Source organism: Arctopsyche grandis, chromosome 12 (genome assembly GCF_051622035.1).
Source record: "Arctopsyche grandis isolate Sample6627 chromosome 12, ASM5162203v2, whole genome shotgun sequence".
NCBI classification, from domain to species: domain Eukaryota; kingdom Metazoa; phylum Arthropoda; class Insecta; order Trichoptera; family Hydropsychidae; genus Arctopsyche; species Arctopsyche grandis.
In genome coordinates, this window is record NC_135366.1 from 7,443,427 (window position 1) to 7,459,925 (window position 16,499).

The 16,499-nt window shown below is 33.6% G+C and overlaps 2 protein-coding genes across 2 annotated transcripts in view; both read left to right on the forward strand.

The window, feature by feature from the left end:
- Positions 1 to 16,499, forward strand: part of LOC143920219 (queuosine 5'-phosphate N-glycosylase/hydrolase) — a 529,776-nt gene that overhangs the window by 34,118 nt on the left and 479,159 nt on the right. The window lies entirely within an intron of this gene.
- On the forward strand, positions 12,632 to 16,144 carry LOC143919744 (uncharacterized). Its single transcript, XM_077442236.1, has 2 exons — positions 12,632 to 12,768; positions 14,142 to 16,144. Exon 2 carries the CDS (start codon positions 14,147 to 14,149, stop codon positions 15,806 to 15,808), a length of 1,662 nt encoding a protein of 553 aa, XP_077298362.1. The 5' UTR covers positions 12,632 to 12,768; positions 14,142 to 14,146; the 3' UTR covers positions 15,809 to 16,144.

Consider the following 16,499-nt stretch of genomic DNA (forward strand, 5'->3'; position numbering starts at 1 on the left):
ATACATACACATATTGCTATTATAAATATCACATCCGTAAAATGGGAGATCCTGAATACGCACAAGTAATTAAATGATTTAAATAAGAAGAACCCGCAAAAACTACAAATTATGGACAACCAATTTGCCGAAATTCTGGAAGGCCTTGTGTAGGCTATTGAAACTACTTTCAATAATATTTTATTGGTTTATAACCTGATCTTCGTCCAATACTATATTTCAAAGCCACCGCTAAGAGCCGTACCTTATTTTGTTGTTCAAATAAATATGCGCCTATTCCCTAAAAAAGTTTGGATATATACATTTTTTTTATCTTTCATCAAAATTTGAAATTCATAATTGTTAGTTTTGAGGAAAAAAACATTAATTAAAGAAAACCTTAAAAAGCCGGTTGATCAAATGGTTTTTTTTTCAAAATGGTCAAAAAGCCGGTTTTTCGGTTTCAGTTAAAGACGGCTTGGAAGCCCTAGTTTCGTGATCAATTATTAGAATAAATAGAAACATGACATGCTTATTGCCTTGTAAAATACCACACTATATTTTTAGGTTCTAATTTAAAATAATTCAGTTTCATTATTTAATAATAAATAAATAATGAAACTGAAAATATGTATATAGTCAAAGACGCTATGACGAGGCTGACCCAAAACTGAAAAGACAGGTATATCATCACATTGCTGAAGGTTCATCCAGTTCATACTTCATGTTTTTCAATATTCCATTAAAGTCAGTTTTTAATTACCTCAGATAGCCAGGAGAACTAATGAGTCTGTCCTCCAGGAAGTTAAGATCGCCAATAGACTGTCATCATTCCGTCTTCGAAGAATTTTCGGCTTATTCAGACATACATACATACATATGTACATATACACAGTTAGCTTGAAACTACTACTTGTGAATGGACATGTGGAGGGTTCTCATAAAAGGGAAGGTTCCTTACTCAATGGACCAGATAGGTTGAAATCGCTACTAGCTCTTCGACTAAAGCTTGGCCTAGCGGAATGGTGAAAAAGAAGACGATATACGAGACAGCTGATGAACCTTGGGAGATCACGACCCTCTGCACATAGAATAACCACTTGAGAATAATTCATGATAAGCAACAGTCTTCACATTGACATATTTAAAAAAAATGAAATAACAATGTTTTTTCAAACGTTTGAAATTTATATCAATGAACTTATGTACTGTAATACATACATAAAGGAGTTATTTAAACAAAAAACGTTTAAGAGTCTCTGATATATGTAGATTACACTACCTAGTATCAAATATGAATTTATGTGCTCTCATATGTATGTACATACATATGTATGTATCAGTGGCGGACGGTGGGTGTTAATACCGGGTGTGCTGTGTATGCCGTAGGGCATAGGGTATAAAATTAGCAATTAAAAAAAAATACTCGTTTTGCATTACAAAAATGTTTAATTTATTAGTTATTTATACATAAGTTCAATGCGACGTTTCTGAGACATAAACTTTTCAATCACGTCTGCATAGAATGTGTCTTTCTGTTTTAATTCCACCAATAACTTTTTTTCTATTGAAATTAAGCTAAGGCCACATAATCTATCTTGACCTTGCGTACCTCTATAGCAAGTTTTTATTCTTTTCAGCGCCGAAAAAGAACGTTCTGCTGAAGCTGTACTGCTTGGTATCGTTAATATTAATTCTCCCAGCTTAAACACCTCTTTAAAACCAGATTCGAGGTTATTTTTTGTCATGAATTGTATTAATTCATGAACAGGTTTCTCTGAAAATTCAGAGCTGGAATATAGCACAATGAGTTCGTTTTTCAATCGAATATAATCAAACAGTGATCCATAAAAATCTTTTAATTTATTAATTAAAACATTTGGAAAATTTTCTTTATATTCGTCATATTTATCATTACAAAGAAGGTGAAAATATTCTAATTTGGAAAGTGAAGAATATCTACATTCGACTTGTGCGATTATGCTATCAACTATTTTGAAATATAATTGACGAAATGAAGTTTTATCTTCTACTTCTGAATAATTTTTTAATCTTTGTGGCCTACGATCATGATCATCATTTTTTTCATTTAAATAATTATTCCATAACATTTCAAAATTATTATCCCTTTCGTATTTCATTTGCTGCAAAACATCATTAATTTTTTTACAACAATATAAAACGTCCGAAGATTTAGATTGAAGAATGTTATACAAAACATCAGTTATTCCAAACAGTTTTGAAAAAAATTGAAGAAGTTTAATTGTTTGAAAATCCTCTAAAAAGCCTAAAAACCCTCGTGCTTTTATAACAGTATCTGTGTCCCATAATTCACAATTTTCTATAACATGTCGAAAAAAATCTGTAAATTGACTTCTGTATTGTTGTACTGTGCTACTTAAACGAGATGTAAAATTCCACCTTGTGGGTGAATACTCTTTTGGAAGATTTTGAAAAGTATGTAGACAATCCATTTAAAGTTTGAAAAAATGATTTACTTTCTTTAATATCAGAAAGACCTTGCTGCAATACTAAATTCAATACATGAGCATAACAGTGTGTAAAAAGAGCAAAAGGATAAGCATTGAGGACTTTGGATTGCAAACCATTTACGTGTCCACTCATTACACTTGCTCCATCATAAGTCTGTCCAACCAATTTGTCTTGAATTTTAAATTCTTCAACTATGTTCACCACGTGACGGAATAGACCATTAGATGTTTTATCAGCACTAACGTCTGTAAAACTAATAAACCGTTCATGTACATTGCCTTTACATACAAAACGTAAAACTGTTGAGAGCTGTGATTTTGTCATTATATCTGAAGTTTCATCGAGAATAATAGCAACAAAACTTGCTGACTCTACTTCATTTTTTATATGAACTTTAATAACATGAGCGATTGCTTCGATTATGTCATTTTGTATACTTGGAGAAGTACCACGAAAGGTAGTAGCAGTATTTAAATGAGTATCTAAAACAGAATCATATTCTCGAAGAGCATTTAGATATTCAATGTAATTGCCTTTGTTTACGGAATTACATGACTCGTCGTGACCTCGCAGGGACAGTTCTTGTTTTCCTAGATAGATTATTGCGTTAATAATTCGTTTTAAAACATCTCTATTTTTATTTACTTGTTCATTATGTCGACTTATTTCGGCTTTACGTTGACTGTCAATTAATACGTCGATTCGTTGTTTGCCAAACATTTGTATGGAAAGAAATGATTGAACGTGTGCCTGCGATCCTTCGTGTTTCTTCAGTGCTGCTGTCAAATGGTTGAGATCAGCAAATCCTTCTTTGTTCCACACATTAATATCTTTGGAGAACAATAAACATGGCCAGCAGAAAAGTTTGGATCGAATTTCACAGCCTGTAATCCATTCGAATTTTTTATAATTTGAAACGCAAAAATGTCTAGTGTAAACTTTTGTTTTTTCTTTATGCAAACTGGATAAATTTGGAAGAGACGGACACGGTTTCCCATCTTTAATTATTTTTAATTTTATCTCAAAACTTCTATTTGAAAACGGAATAGTTAAAATGTCTTGAACACTGTTAGCCATTATTAGTTATTAGAGGTATGACTGAGATATGACCATAAAAATACGAATGTGCGAAAAAGTACGAGACCACGTGTCGCATCGCATTCGGTCAATTGCCGAGTGGTGCGGTGCGGTGCGTGGTGCTCTGAAGTCGTAGCACACCGTACGTCTTAATATCGCGAACAAACCTATACAAGCGAATATCCGCCTGCACACTCCAACCAAACCCACCAATTTGCTGCACGGCATAGGTATTCTCTCGTCGCGGCGCACAAACTACATCTAACATCACACAACACGCTGCAGACTGCACACCACACCATACACCATACATTTAGCGCACGCGGTAAATACACCATACACATCAATGCCTGTTTATACAACAACACATTATTTTGTATTAAAATACTACTTTATGTGGTCTTTGGTTTTCACGGGTGTGCGCCGCACACCTAGCACACACCCAATATACGCCACTGGTATGTATGGGCCTTTGGTATTCACCGAAAGTAGTGTTTCCATTTTGAAGCGTATACTTCAAAGGAAATATGTATGTATGTATTTACAAAGATCAGAGGCGCATGTAATAATTCTGTTATCTCAAATAATTCTGGACAATATTTTGGTTTTAATCAAGATTATATTAAAATAAATATACTGCTCAAGTATTTTTCCTACAAACGGAATTTTCTTCACACTTTTCTCTCACCTTCAATTGAAAATCTAGTTACAACCTTAATTTCCGTTTGACTTCATTCATAAATTGCTATCACTTATTTTAATTCGATATGTCCAGAATCTCAGAAAAGCAGAATAAACCTATTATAGGCCACCAGTACTTTTAAATATTGTAAAGCTCAAAACATTATATTTAATTTTTTGCGAAATATATCTCGAAATGAAGCAAAATGGACTTATGCCACTTCCAAATATAACGGCTCATACATACATATGTAGGGTTTGTAATAACGCACGAAATATCAATAACAGTATTTCTGTATTATAACTATCAAAACCGGTATTACAAAAACAAAACGGGCAATGGAATTTTGATACTTGTGCAATAATTTAACATCAGTTTTAAAATAAATTTAATATAAAAAAATATATTTAAATCATTTTACAACGTTAAAAAAAATTTAATCCAAAAAGTGGCCAAACAGTTCGATCCGCGGTAGGAGGATATTTTTATTTACGTCAACCTAAATTCCAAGCTCCCTACAAATTATTAATACTTAAGAGATTTTAAAGGGGAAAAATAGATTATAATTATATAATTTAATTTTTTTCAAATACCTTACATTTATTGATTCTTTGAATTAAAATGCCAGTTCATCAATAGTGGAATCGCTCAATCTTGATCGGATCTTTGCGCAAATATTATATGTAAGTCCGGCTGCAAAAAAAGCCCTCTCAGCTTCAACACTTGTTGGATGAACACTTATTAAATAACTATACACTAATTGTAAGTATTTGCCACGAATCTTTTCGGATTTAAAATAAACTAACTGGTCGCAAACATTTTTATTGTAATATGTGTTGAATTTTTTTATTACAGTTTTTTCACTTGTTTTATTGTCTGAAGTCATATAAAATATTGTTTTTTATAATGTTTCTTCTATTGAAAGAGAGCTATCCGGACTGGATGATACACTTTCCATTTCTTCATCTTCAACAATACGGATTAAATGGGAAGCGTAATTTTCTTCTCACCAATAAATACGTTCTAGAAGACACAATAATTTTGACTAATTTGGATCTATTGAAAGGTGCAAATATGTCTAAGAATTTAAAAAATTCGGATGATTTTGAATTGTGCAAATATTGCAAGACATCTGAAATTTCAGTTCTCCTCTCTTTCTAATCTTTAATTTTAATTCTGCCTTAAATTTTTCGCAAAACGGAGAGTTCAGTTTTTTCAATTCTTTAAAAAAAAAATCTCGAGTTCGAATTTTCGCATGATCACAAAACTTCATCTATTGTTACTACGTGCATAGATAAAGTAAAAAGCGGTGTAGCGTCTGCACTCAAAAGAGTCGCATATTGGCGACATAAAGCTTCTACACTCAATGTAATTGCCATTAAATTAGAAATTAACGATGGAAGTGTGTGAAATTCGTCTTCGGAAAAAGTGTAATTTGAATATCGATAATACTGGTACCGGTATCATCATCTTCTTCTTCTAATGCCGAATCCGTATTTGGACGTAGGCGACTACAATGAGCAGACATCGTTTATGGCCCATGCGAATTCTTCCCTATCATGGGCAAGTCGAAATAACTTTTCGAGACCGAGTCCCATCCATGACCTGATGTTCAGGAGCCAAGAGAGCTTCTTTCTCCCAAGCCACCGTTTGCCTTCTATTTTCCCTTCTATGATTGTTTGTAGAAGGCGATATTTGGGGCCGCGAATAATGTGGCCAAAATATTCCAACGGCGCTTCACCATGTCAAGAAGCTCTCTCTTTTTATGAAGAATCTGGATGACTGTTTCGTTTCTTACATGGTCCTTCCACGAGATGTTTAGCATCCTCCGGTAACAGCGCATTTCAAAGGACTCTATCCTGTTCATGGATGCCACTAACAGCGTCCATGTTTCGCATCCGTACAGCTACACCGACCAAACATAGGAGTGCAGGACTCTTAAGCTCAATTTCATAGACAACCTTCGACAACACAAAACATTTTTCATGCTGCCGAAGGCATTTCTTGCTATTTCGATCCTTCTTCTTATCTCCATTTCGGAACTGACGTCCGTATTGATCATGGATGCGGTGCATCCGCTCTAAAATCGCCAGACAATTTGAACGACAGATTAACGGACGGCTGCTTTAAATACAATTCTCATCTTCTCGAATGATAGATTTCACATCAGATGACGGGTAACCTTTCGATGTGCACAGATGCAATTATTAAAATGGTAATTATTAAAATTGAGTTGGACCTTTCAGGCGAGTTTAATAAGGCAAGATTCGATAAGTTCCGAATCTTGCCTTATTAAACTCGCCAAAAAGATCCAGCTCAATTTTAATAATTGCATCTGTGCACATCGAAAGGTTATTCGTCATCTGATGTGCAATCTATCATTCGAGAAAACGAGAATTACGTTTAAATCTGGCGATTTTAGAGCGGATGCACCAAACCCATTGATCATTGCTCCTAGGTATTTGTATTGTTCGACCTGTTCAATCATTTGTCCGCGCATACTCAGGTTTAATGGATCCGTCTTTTCTTTACATATGACCATTGATTTTGTCTTGTTGATATTAATAGACAGACCCCATTTTTGACATGAATTATCAATTGCGATCAATAACGATTGCAGGACTTCAGCACTCTCAGTCAACATTGCCGTATCATCAGCGAAACGGATATTATTTATAATTTCGCCGCCTGTTCTTACTTCTATTCGACTATCGACTCATATGTACATATATGTATACAAATATAATATTCACACAACAAAGTCGGCATATCAAATTTAAAATTAATCAAACCAAAAGTAGGTCTTTATATTTGAAAAGACGTGTTGTATTATGTATGTTTGTATAGAAAAATTAAAAGGGGTGAACTTCCACGAGTGAGAGTGCTTTGTACATAGTTTGCATTATGGTGTCTATGGTAGCACGTACGTATTTAATTCACTTGCAAAAAGGGTTTTCAGAGATGTGTGTATTATACGTACGTGTGTGTTATCGCATTCGCTAATTAAAACCGGTACATTTTCAGAAAATATGTTAATTTGTACGGCCGGCCGTCGTTATTCAGCCGCTAATGTACAGCTGCACTCTTTCACTTACAATGTGGCTATGGGGAATTTCAAAAGGAAAAACAGACTGGTAGGAGAGGAATAGAATAGAAAGAGAGAAACTATTGGATTTTATCCACAGAAGTGGTAGTGGTATTTGGCATGAGTCCAACGTAGCACTTGTCCATTCGCCTAATGCTCGGAAAAATACACCTAGGGAATGTTTTTCCTAGGAGGGAAATGGAATTAAGGATGGAAAATAAGATATTATGCACAAAAGCCTGATCGCACGTCCACGTGTTGCTCTTAAAGAAAAACTTCATAATGACAAAATGCGTTATAAAGATTATGATAGAATTTCCATAAGCCATCTATTAGCCAATCACCAAGTGATTGGTATATTGACTTATACAAACATCTCTTCGTTTGCGATTGTGATTGTGATTGCCGCGTCGATCGGATCAGATTCAGCTGGTAGATTTGGGTTTTATCCCAGATATCATGGAAAAATTGGAAGCTACAGGGAAAAGACAAACATGTAGCTAAAATGATAGGTTCTCTAAAGGCATATCTGTCTCTCGTGCATTTCTAAAATATGAAGGAAATGGCAGGTGACAGTGAATTTAACGTGTCATTATTGATTAAACACCTTCGAGTGCTTCAAGAGCGGCTTGAAAACGGATTTCATCAATTATATGTACATATAATCGAGCCAATGGTCTTATCTTGTATACTATCAATCATTTTCCAAATAAATATAGTGGAAATATCTGTATACATTGCAGAGCTTGTTCTGGTTTCACTTCGCTAATGGTTGAGGCACTATTCCTACATTCTTCCGATCGGTTTGAAACTTTGCCAGTTTGCGCAGATTAGTCAACGATAGAAATTTTGTATGGTGCAACCATGACGTGTACTAATTTTACATAAGATGGCCAGCAGTATGGCTTAATGGTAGCGTGTATGTTTGGCACCAAGTGATCAGTGGGTTCAATCCGCCATACTGCTGGTTACATTTGGGGGTATTTGTAACTCCAAATCGATCGTTTCTTATCAGATTTTGCCAATTTCATCTGATCATTGTTGAAACGGTTACTCAAAATTGGCAAAAAAATCATCTTTCCTGTTGTCACAAATCTTCTGTATTTATTGTGTGTATAATTTGAAATAATGGCGGATGATACCTTTACTTATATTGATGACGAAATTTTTCTTTAATAGTAATGATAAGTGAAAGGTTAAAGAGTTATGTAAAAATTGTGTACAAAATCTAAATCCATAGATGTCTCAATGGATTAATTATGTAATTAATTAATTAATTAATTGTTATTTCGTGTTCTTCAGCTTCTGGAAATACAGTGATTTATGTAATAATAAAATGCTGCATTATTTGTAACTAATTGTCCAGGAAGGCATATTGGGGTCTTCCTGTCGAGCCTTTGGGGGATATATATGTATGTAAAATGATAATAATATAATAAGAATAACAATAATTTATATATTTTTAAATTATTTGAGTATTATTTATTACCTGTGTCCACCTATAAATTTGCTTTGAATAAAAAATAGGTGGTGCTCGCCGTCCTACCGATATTTTAGAATGTGAATGTGTGAGGGTACAAAAAGGTTGGAAAGTCCTGTATTAGCCAATCACCAACTGAACCACTTTTGCTAGTATGAGAATTTAAATTTCTAGCTACTCAACTATTACATGATATAAGAGCATGATATGCAAAAGTAAATACAGCTTCCAAAGTACCCTTATCGAAAGATAACAATTCATCTCGGCGAAGTAACTTTACAAATCGATACTGCTTGCGGTTGGATAGAGGAGATAAAACTGGTAGCGGTATTCGACAGTTTTGATAGCGGTTGTCGGACTTATTGGATTAGTTTTCCTTGCTGACTTATTATCGCATGTCGATAGAGAAACTTTCCAAACTAATATATCCGCGAAAAGTGAACGATGGCACAGATAAAGGTAGAGAGAGGGTGAGAGAGGGGGAGAGGAAAGACCCAAAGTGAAAGCTCGAAGTGAAGGACCGTTGTTCCCAAGTCAACATACTCAATTTATCTCATTTGGGGTAGTTGAGCTGATGGTAAGACCGTAAACACCAAAGGCGATGTGAGATTGTGTGGTTCAATAATTCCCCCGCATGGTAACTAACTATTTACGTATATTTGTGTTCCGATATACGACAAGTTTAACATGTTGAACTCAAATTGGCTCTTGACGACTAGGTATTTCTAGACCGCAAACAAAACCGCATCAAAAGCTTTTGGAAATTTGCTCTCAAAGGTCTTCGACGGATGTGATACCTCTGTATAATTAATTGTAAATATTTCGATTCGAACTGATATTTCATCATAAAATTGAAAAAATAAAATATTTTTTGTTTGTTTTGTTAAAAACCCTCAAATATTGAACTTCTATATTTAAACTAGTTAATTCATTAAAAATATATTGATGTTGAATGTATCGAGATAACAAAAATTCATATATTGATATTTCGTATATATGTATATGTACCTACTATATACATGTACGGGTCTACCTCATGGGCCGGAATGTGAAATTACCGAAAACGCAAATATCGGAAGGCAAAGATCGAAAATCGAAAGATCTTAAGTCGAAAGATCAAAAAAAAAAGGATGCATGGTAAACGGTACATACTCACTTAATTTGCGAGAGCAGGATACAATAGGAACAAGAGGAACAGGCTTTTCCTCCCGTATTCTGCGCGCGCACATTAATATGGGAGGAAAAGCCTGTTCCTCTTGTATCCAAGCCATTTGTATGGCGGAAGCGGTATTTTCAGCAAATCGTAATTTTTTTCATATTTCCATCATTACTTTGAATGTTTTGAAACTTTTTTAAGAGCTTGGGTATCTATCTTTATTTAAAAAAAATCAGATTTTATTAAACATATGTACAAAAGTAACCCAAAATATCTTAGTCAAAACATTTCATTTTGTTAAAAAAAAACTGTATCAAAATTAGTTAGTCCGAATTTCAGACAGCAGATTCTTAAAAAGAAATTAAGAGCCGCTTGCTGAAACTATTCATTTAAATTCTACCAAAATAAACCAACATTTGATAAATTGTCAGTATGTACATACATATGTATATATTCAGTAGCGGCTCGTCCATACGCACTGCGGTACTGCAGCACCCCCAAGGAAATTGAGAAAAATTTAATATTATTATATACATAAATGTATGTGTATTATATGAAAATATCAATATTATTTAAGCGTGTATTAAGCTCGCCCGCACACCGATACATCCAATAATGATCATACATCGCGGTACTAATATCAGAAAGTCAGGCATCGTTTATGATTTTGTGCAGTACGGTTTTCGATGGAATATGCCGAGTGGGCGAAGGAGGGGCGCGGGGGCAGCTAGAAGCTTGATCGGTACTGCACTCCCAACAGTATTATACACATTTCTTGTTGCGTTCGTGTGCGCGCCGCGCCGCGCGCTCGACACGCTCCTCACTTTTCCTCATTTCTTCTGCACCTTTTGTCTTTCCTTCTACACCTCTTACACTTTCTACTTTTCTACACTTCTTCTACACGTCACTTTAAGTATTTAAAATGGTATCAAAATCAAGAGAAGCTGAGCCAATGTTTTCAAGAACTTAAATATTCTTCCGAAAATACTGATAGAACAATAACAGATTCTACCAATTTACTGAATACAATTTTTTATTTTAGTCAGAACTTTTTCATATGTTAATGCCGGATCTAGAAATTATTTATAACCAAATGCAATCTAGTAATATCGATGCATTTTCAATTAAAGAAAACTTAAAAAGTTTTACTAATGTCATTATACAAATATGAGATTCTTAGAGCGAATAGAAGCCAAAAATATGTGATGCATATATTAAGGATATAAAAGAAAGATATACTTTTTCTAATTATTTAATAAAGAAATTTTGAAAAGTACTGAAAGAAAATGCCAATGGAAGATCTACTACTAACCGTTGAATCATATCGAATGCTAGATAAAGATAAGCCAGCAGTTTGGCTTAGTGATAGCGTATATATTTAGCATCACTGAGGTCATAGGTTCGTGTCCTCGCCACTGCTGGTTAGATTTGGGGGTTTTGTGACTCCAAATCGATCGTTTCTCTATCAGAGTTTGCCAATTTTATCTGATCATTGCTGAAACGGTTCCTGAAAATTGGTATTAAAAAATCTAATCCTGTTGTCACAAAAATCTGCCTGTGTATAATTTGTATTAATTATACACAGTAATCTGAAATCCATAGATGTCACTATGATTATTATTTCTGATTAATTGTTATATTCTATATATTCTGATTCTATATGTATGTATTACTGTATTTCTGATTTCTGATTGTTTATGTATTTCATTAACGTACACCCGTCGCATTGGAGCAAATCTGTAATGGCGAGTGTGTATTGATTGTGACAATAAAATAAAATAAAGAAAAACTTCAAACTGAATTAGAAGGGTTTTACTCAAGGAAAGAAATGCATAGTATTAATGATATATTAATATTTTTAAAACTTATTTTTGCAAACAAAACTTATTCAAATTCTGCTTACAACTTCAACTGCCTCTGAGCCAGTACGGTATTTTCATCAATAAATAGAATAAAGACATACATATATAAGAAACACAATGGTTCAGGACAGATTGACAGCTTTGTCTATGCTGTAATTGAAAAATAATGATTATGAACAGTGAAAAATTTAACGAAAAGGAGATAGACCTTTTTTCAAGAAAAAAAGACAGAAGAATCAATTTTATAATGAAATAAAATACATATAATGTTTAATTTTGATCATTTTGATGTTAATAGTAAAATATAATCCAAATAAACATTTTTTTATTTTTAATCAACCGCAGCACCCCCAGATATCTTATCCACGAGCCGCCACTGTATATATTTATCTAATTACAAAAACCAAAATTATACACATTTATGAGAATAATCGAAAGGTGCAGGCACCTTAACATGTCCATTTTCGTCTCCCTAAAAGTCACCTATTTATAATATGCACACCTTGATGTTTTAAATTCAATTAATTATAACTCACCTGCCGAACCAGTTCTCACTGTACGAAATTATACATCAAATAAACAAAGATGCACAAATTTAATTCGATTTCATTTACGAATTATTCCAATTTTATTACGTAAAATACTTTGTTTCGGCCAAATATATACTAAGCGGAAACGAGTAAAACAAAATAATACATATTAAAAATTTAAAAACACACGTATTCCATTCCAGTACTAGTGGCGCCATCGAACGTAAAATGCGCGAAGCTCTGCAAGCAGCTGTCAACCTCTCCCCGCACCCCCTCCACCCTGCGAAACAAACAATCAAACGGAAGTTCAGAACCGACCGTTACATGGTTTGCACACGCGTGTACTTGCACGTGCTTTAAACTCGCATTTATGAATTAAACACTGCACTGCTGGGATCTATTATCATTCTGCATATATAAGAAGGTAGTTTTAAATACATTTTATACATTTTTTTATATTTTCTACGGTTGCAATTGGCTTTGGAAGTTTGTGCATGTGACGCTCTGTTGTGCACAATGGATTTGGCTCACACCTGCTTGGAGTCTATCCAAATATTTGATGCTCTTTGTTGACAATTCTTACCGATGTTATGAAATGGAAAATTACGAAGTACGAATGCCAAAATTAATTAATCGAATTTAATAAAAGTTATGTTTTTTTTTTTTAAATCAAGTCACAATTACTTATTAGTGATTTTAAATGTTACAACAAATGTAAAGTGTATAAAAATATTAATAAGAAATATTTGATTATTATTATTATTATAGTTTTCATTATTACTAAATTATGTTCACAATACATCTTATATCTACACACTTTAATGACTACTACTGACCATTTTTTATTTTACAATTTTAATTTAATTTTGTTAGTACTCATAGTATCATATTATTCTAATGTACAGCATAATAGGAAAAACAGCTCAAAAACGTATTTACAATTCTTAATTTTGCCTTTGTAATTTTAATTTCTATTAAAAACATCCTTTTCATCAAATCTTTCTGTACTTATTTGCATTTATTTTTTCATGTTCTGAATTATTTAAACTGTCTTTTACATACATACATCATTATCTACAGCTGCTCACCATCTACTGCTCGATGAAGGTCTTCCCAACACGCATCCACTCATCTCTATTTTGCGCAACTCTCATCCATCTCAATCCACACATTTTCCTTATTCCGTCTACCCATCTTCCCTATGGTCTTCCTTTTACCCTTTTGCATTCTCTCGGGTACCATTCTAGCACTTCTTTTGTCCACCTTTCGTCCATTCTTCTAGCCACGTGGCCCGCCCATTGCCATTTCAATCTCTTCACTCTATCCACTATATCCACTGCTCTTGGCATACTTCTCACCCACGTATTCCGTTTCCTATATTTCCTCGTTTTGCCAAGCATACAGCGTTCCATACTTCTTTGAGTGCATTGGACTTTATGTAACATCAATGTCCAAGTTTCGCATCCATACGTCATCACTGGCAAAACGCATAGACCGGAAATCTTTTTCTTCGGGCAGAGTGGCATTTTTGATTTAATAATAACATTAATTCACCCAAATGCACTCATATACATATACATATATAATCCAATTCCAACTAATTAAAATCTGCCACATTTCATTTGTTGCCTTGAGACAAAGAAAACATCTTTCTAAGACGTCACTAATTGGTGAATCTTCTTTCATCATACATATTTACTGAATTAAAAACATCTCTTGATCTTTTTTATATGGAATTGATAAAATTCATCTTTTCAATTACTTATTTTGTTAACGCAATTGCTTACTTATTTTCAGATAAGATGAACAACATCAACAACAATGCATTTGAAATAGCTCCGAGTCCTCGGAACAAGCGTAAACGTTCCTTGGACTGCGCCAATGTTTTCATGAATCCAGCGCTCGATTTGCTGGCGACTGAAGATGTCATCTGTAATACAACAATGGAGATTGCACCAGCGAAACGATCAAGACGGTCGCGGAGTTGCGACGAACGAGTGGCTTTCGAAAACCCAGCGTTGGATCTCGGTATGCAAAAGAAAGACATCCGCACTCTGCTTTGGAAAGAATTGAAGAATGTCAATGAGAAGTTGCCGCCTATAAATGAAGTTTTGAGTCCAACTTCCAAATTGCAGAACAGTTTGAACGATTTCTCATTGGAAGAAAAACCTGTTCGATGTGTTCAATCTCCCGCACATCAAAATTCGACTCCGGTCTTTCAAAGTAATTTTCCTCTTAGACGTAGTGTCAGCTTTGATTTGAGCTTCATTGAAAAATTGGATGTCGATGATGCTAGTGAAGCGTTGTATTTGGATGATGATTTGAATGAAAGTAATATTATGGAAATTAAAACGATAACTACTATATCATTCAAAAAACCAAATATTGTTAAGAAAAATACAAATCCTTTCTTGTCCGATGACTACGAAGAAAACATTGAAGCTGTAGATAATGTTGAACAATTAAACAACTTTCCGTTCGATCTTCCCATACCCGAGCAAGAGATTAATATGTGTAATGATGATGACGTGAAGTGTGAAACAATTGAATCAATTTATGATGCTACCTCCGACGTAGCTGATACAATATCGCAAACATCTACAGACAATGTAATTTTGCCAAGGAGATTATTTACCGATGACACTTGTGACACAATAAGTCAATGTACCGTCGAACCATCATTTTCAAGTCAAATACATAATATCCATCACAGCACATTTAAAGAAAAAGTAAATCCAGCAGTATCATCAGCAAACTTTAAACTAAACAAACAAAGTAAAATACTGGGCTGTGATGTAAGTCACATAACTAAAAATGAAATATTCGACAACAATAACAAAGTGCCGATGAAAGAAAACGTTCCTAATAATAGACCTATTTTGTATGTAAAAGCATCAAAAAGTAATAAATCATCAAATATTTTCAGTAAAATAAAGGATGTATTCAAACATGAAAAGAAACACAAGGATATAGTCGTTCCCAGTAACCCTTATGAAGTTGTTCGTCCTATGCGTCCAGTGATCGAAGAGAAAAAAGTTGTTACCGGTTTTGAAAATCCAGGCCTCAATTTGAACTCGGTGGATGCTGATCTTGACGAAATGGATGAAGAGTCTCGTCAATGTCAAAACTTCCAGCCAAGGAATCCGTACGAAATTACACCCATGAAAAAAGTAAACTATTGTGATGGTAGAGATTGTGTACAATCCCAAAACAACATCAACGAATTTGATCAACAATCTGCAATGAAAAAACATGTCCGATTCGATACCACCCTCAATCATGAAAAGGTCATAACGGGTAGCAGTTTCGATTCTGATACTTGCCATTCCAATTCTTCCAGTTCCCATTGTACATATAATTCTGCGGATGTTACTTTCAATCGTATCGACAATGAAATTGATGAATATCATAACGAATTAGAGAATTGTTTCAATGAAAGGAAACTCATCTCACAAAACATCTAATACTTCATTGGTTTATTTTAGAATTTATTTTATTTAGGTCATTTGTTTTAAAATATTATTTTAGTCACAAAATGATCAGCTTCAATTGATCTCTACATATATCTTTGTAAAAATTTCAGTTACTAATGAATCACTACTTACTTTTGTGATTTTACTGTAACTATTTGCTCTCTAAAACATTCCAAATCTAGTGTTATCATATTTATTTGATAAATGTTTTGTTGTCATTTTTTTATCCTTATTTATTTTTAGGACTATTTTAAGTGATACTTGCCGATGAAACCAAATTGTAAACCAAAAATATTTAATGCATAAATAAACTTTTTTGTACAGTCAATATTTTTATTTTTTTATAATAAATGTTAAATGACATTTCCCTGTCCATACAGAAGACTTCCAAAATCAGAATTCTAAAAGTATGTCTTAATATATTTATTTTATGGCAGATTCAGTGTACTTACAATTAAAAGTGCATACATATTGACAATTGATTTTCACCTATGAAAAATAATTTATATTTTACTAATATTAAATAATTATATAATCCACAGCTAAATGTCTTTCATAATTTTTTTATGAATGAATTACTATTAGTGACCATACATTTTGGTTTCACCAGTACAGTAGAGTGAAAAAAAAAACAATAAAATGTTATTAAAAGGAATATAAAAAACCAAATATCAGATTATAA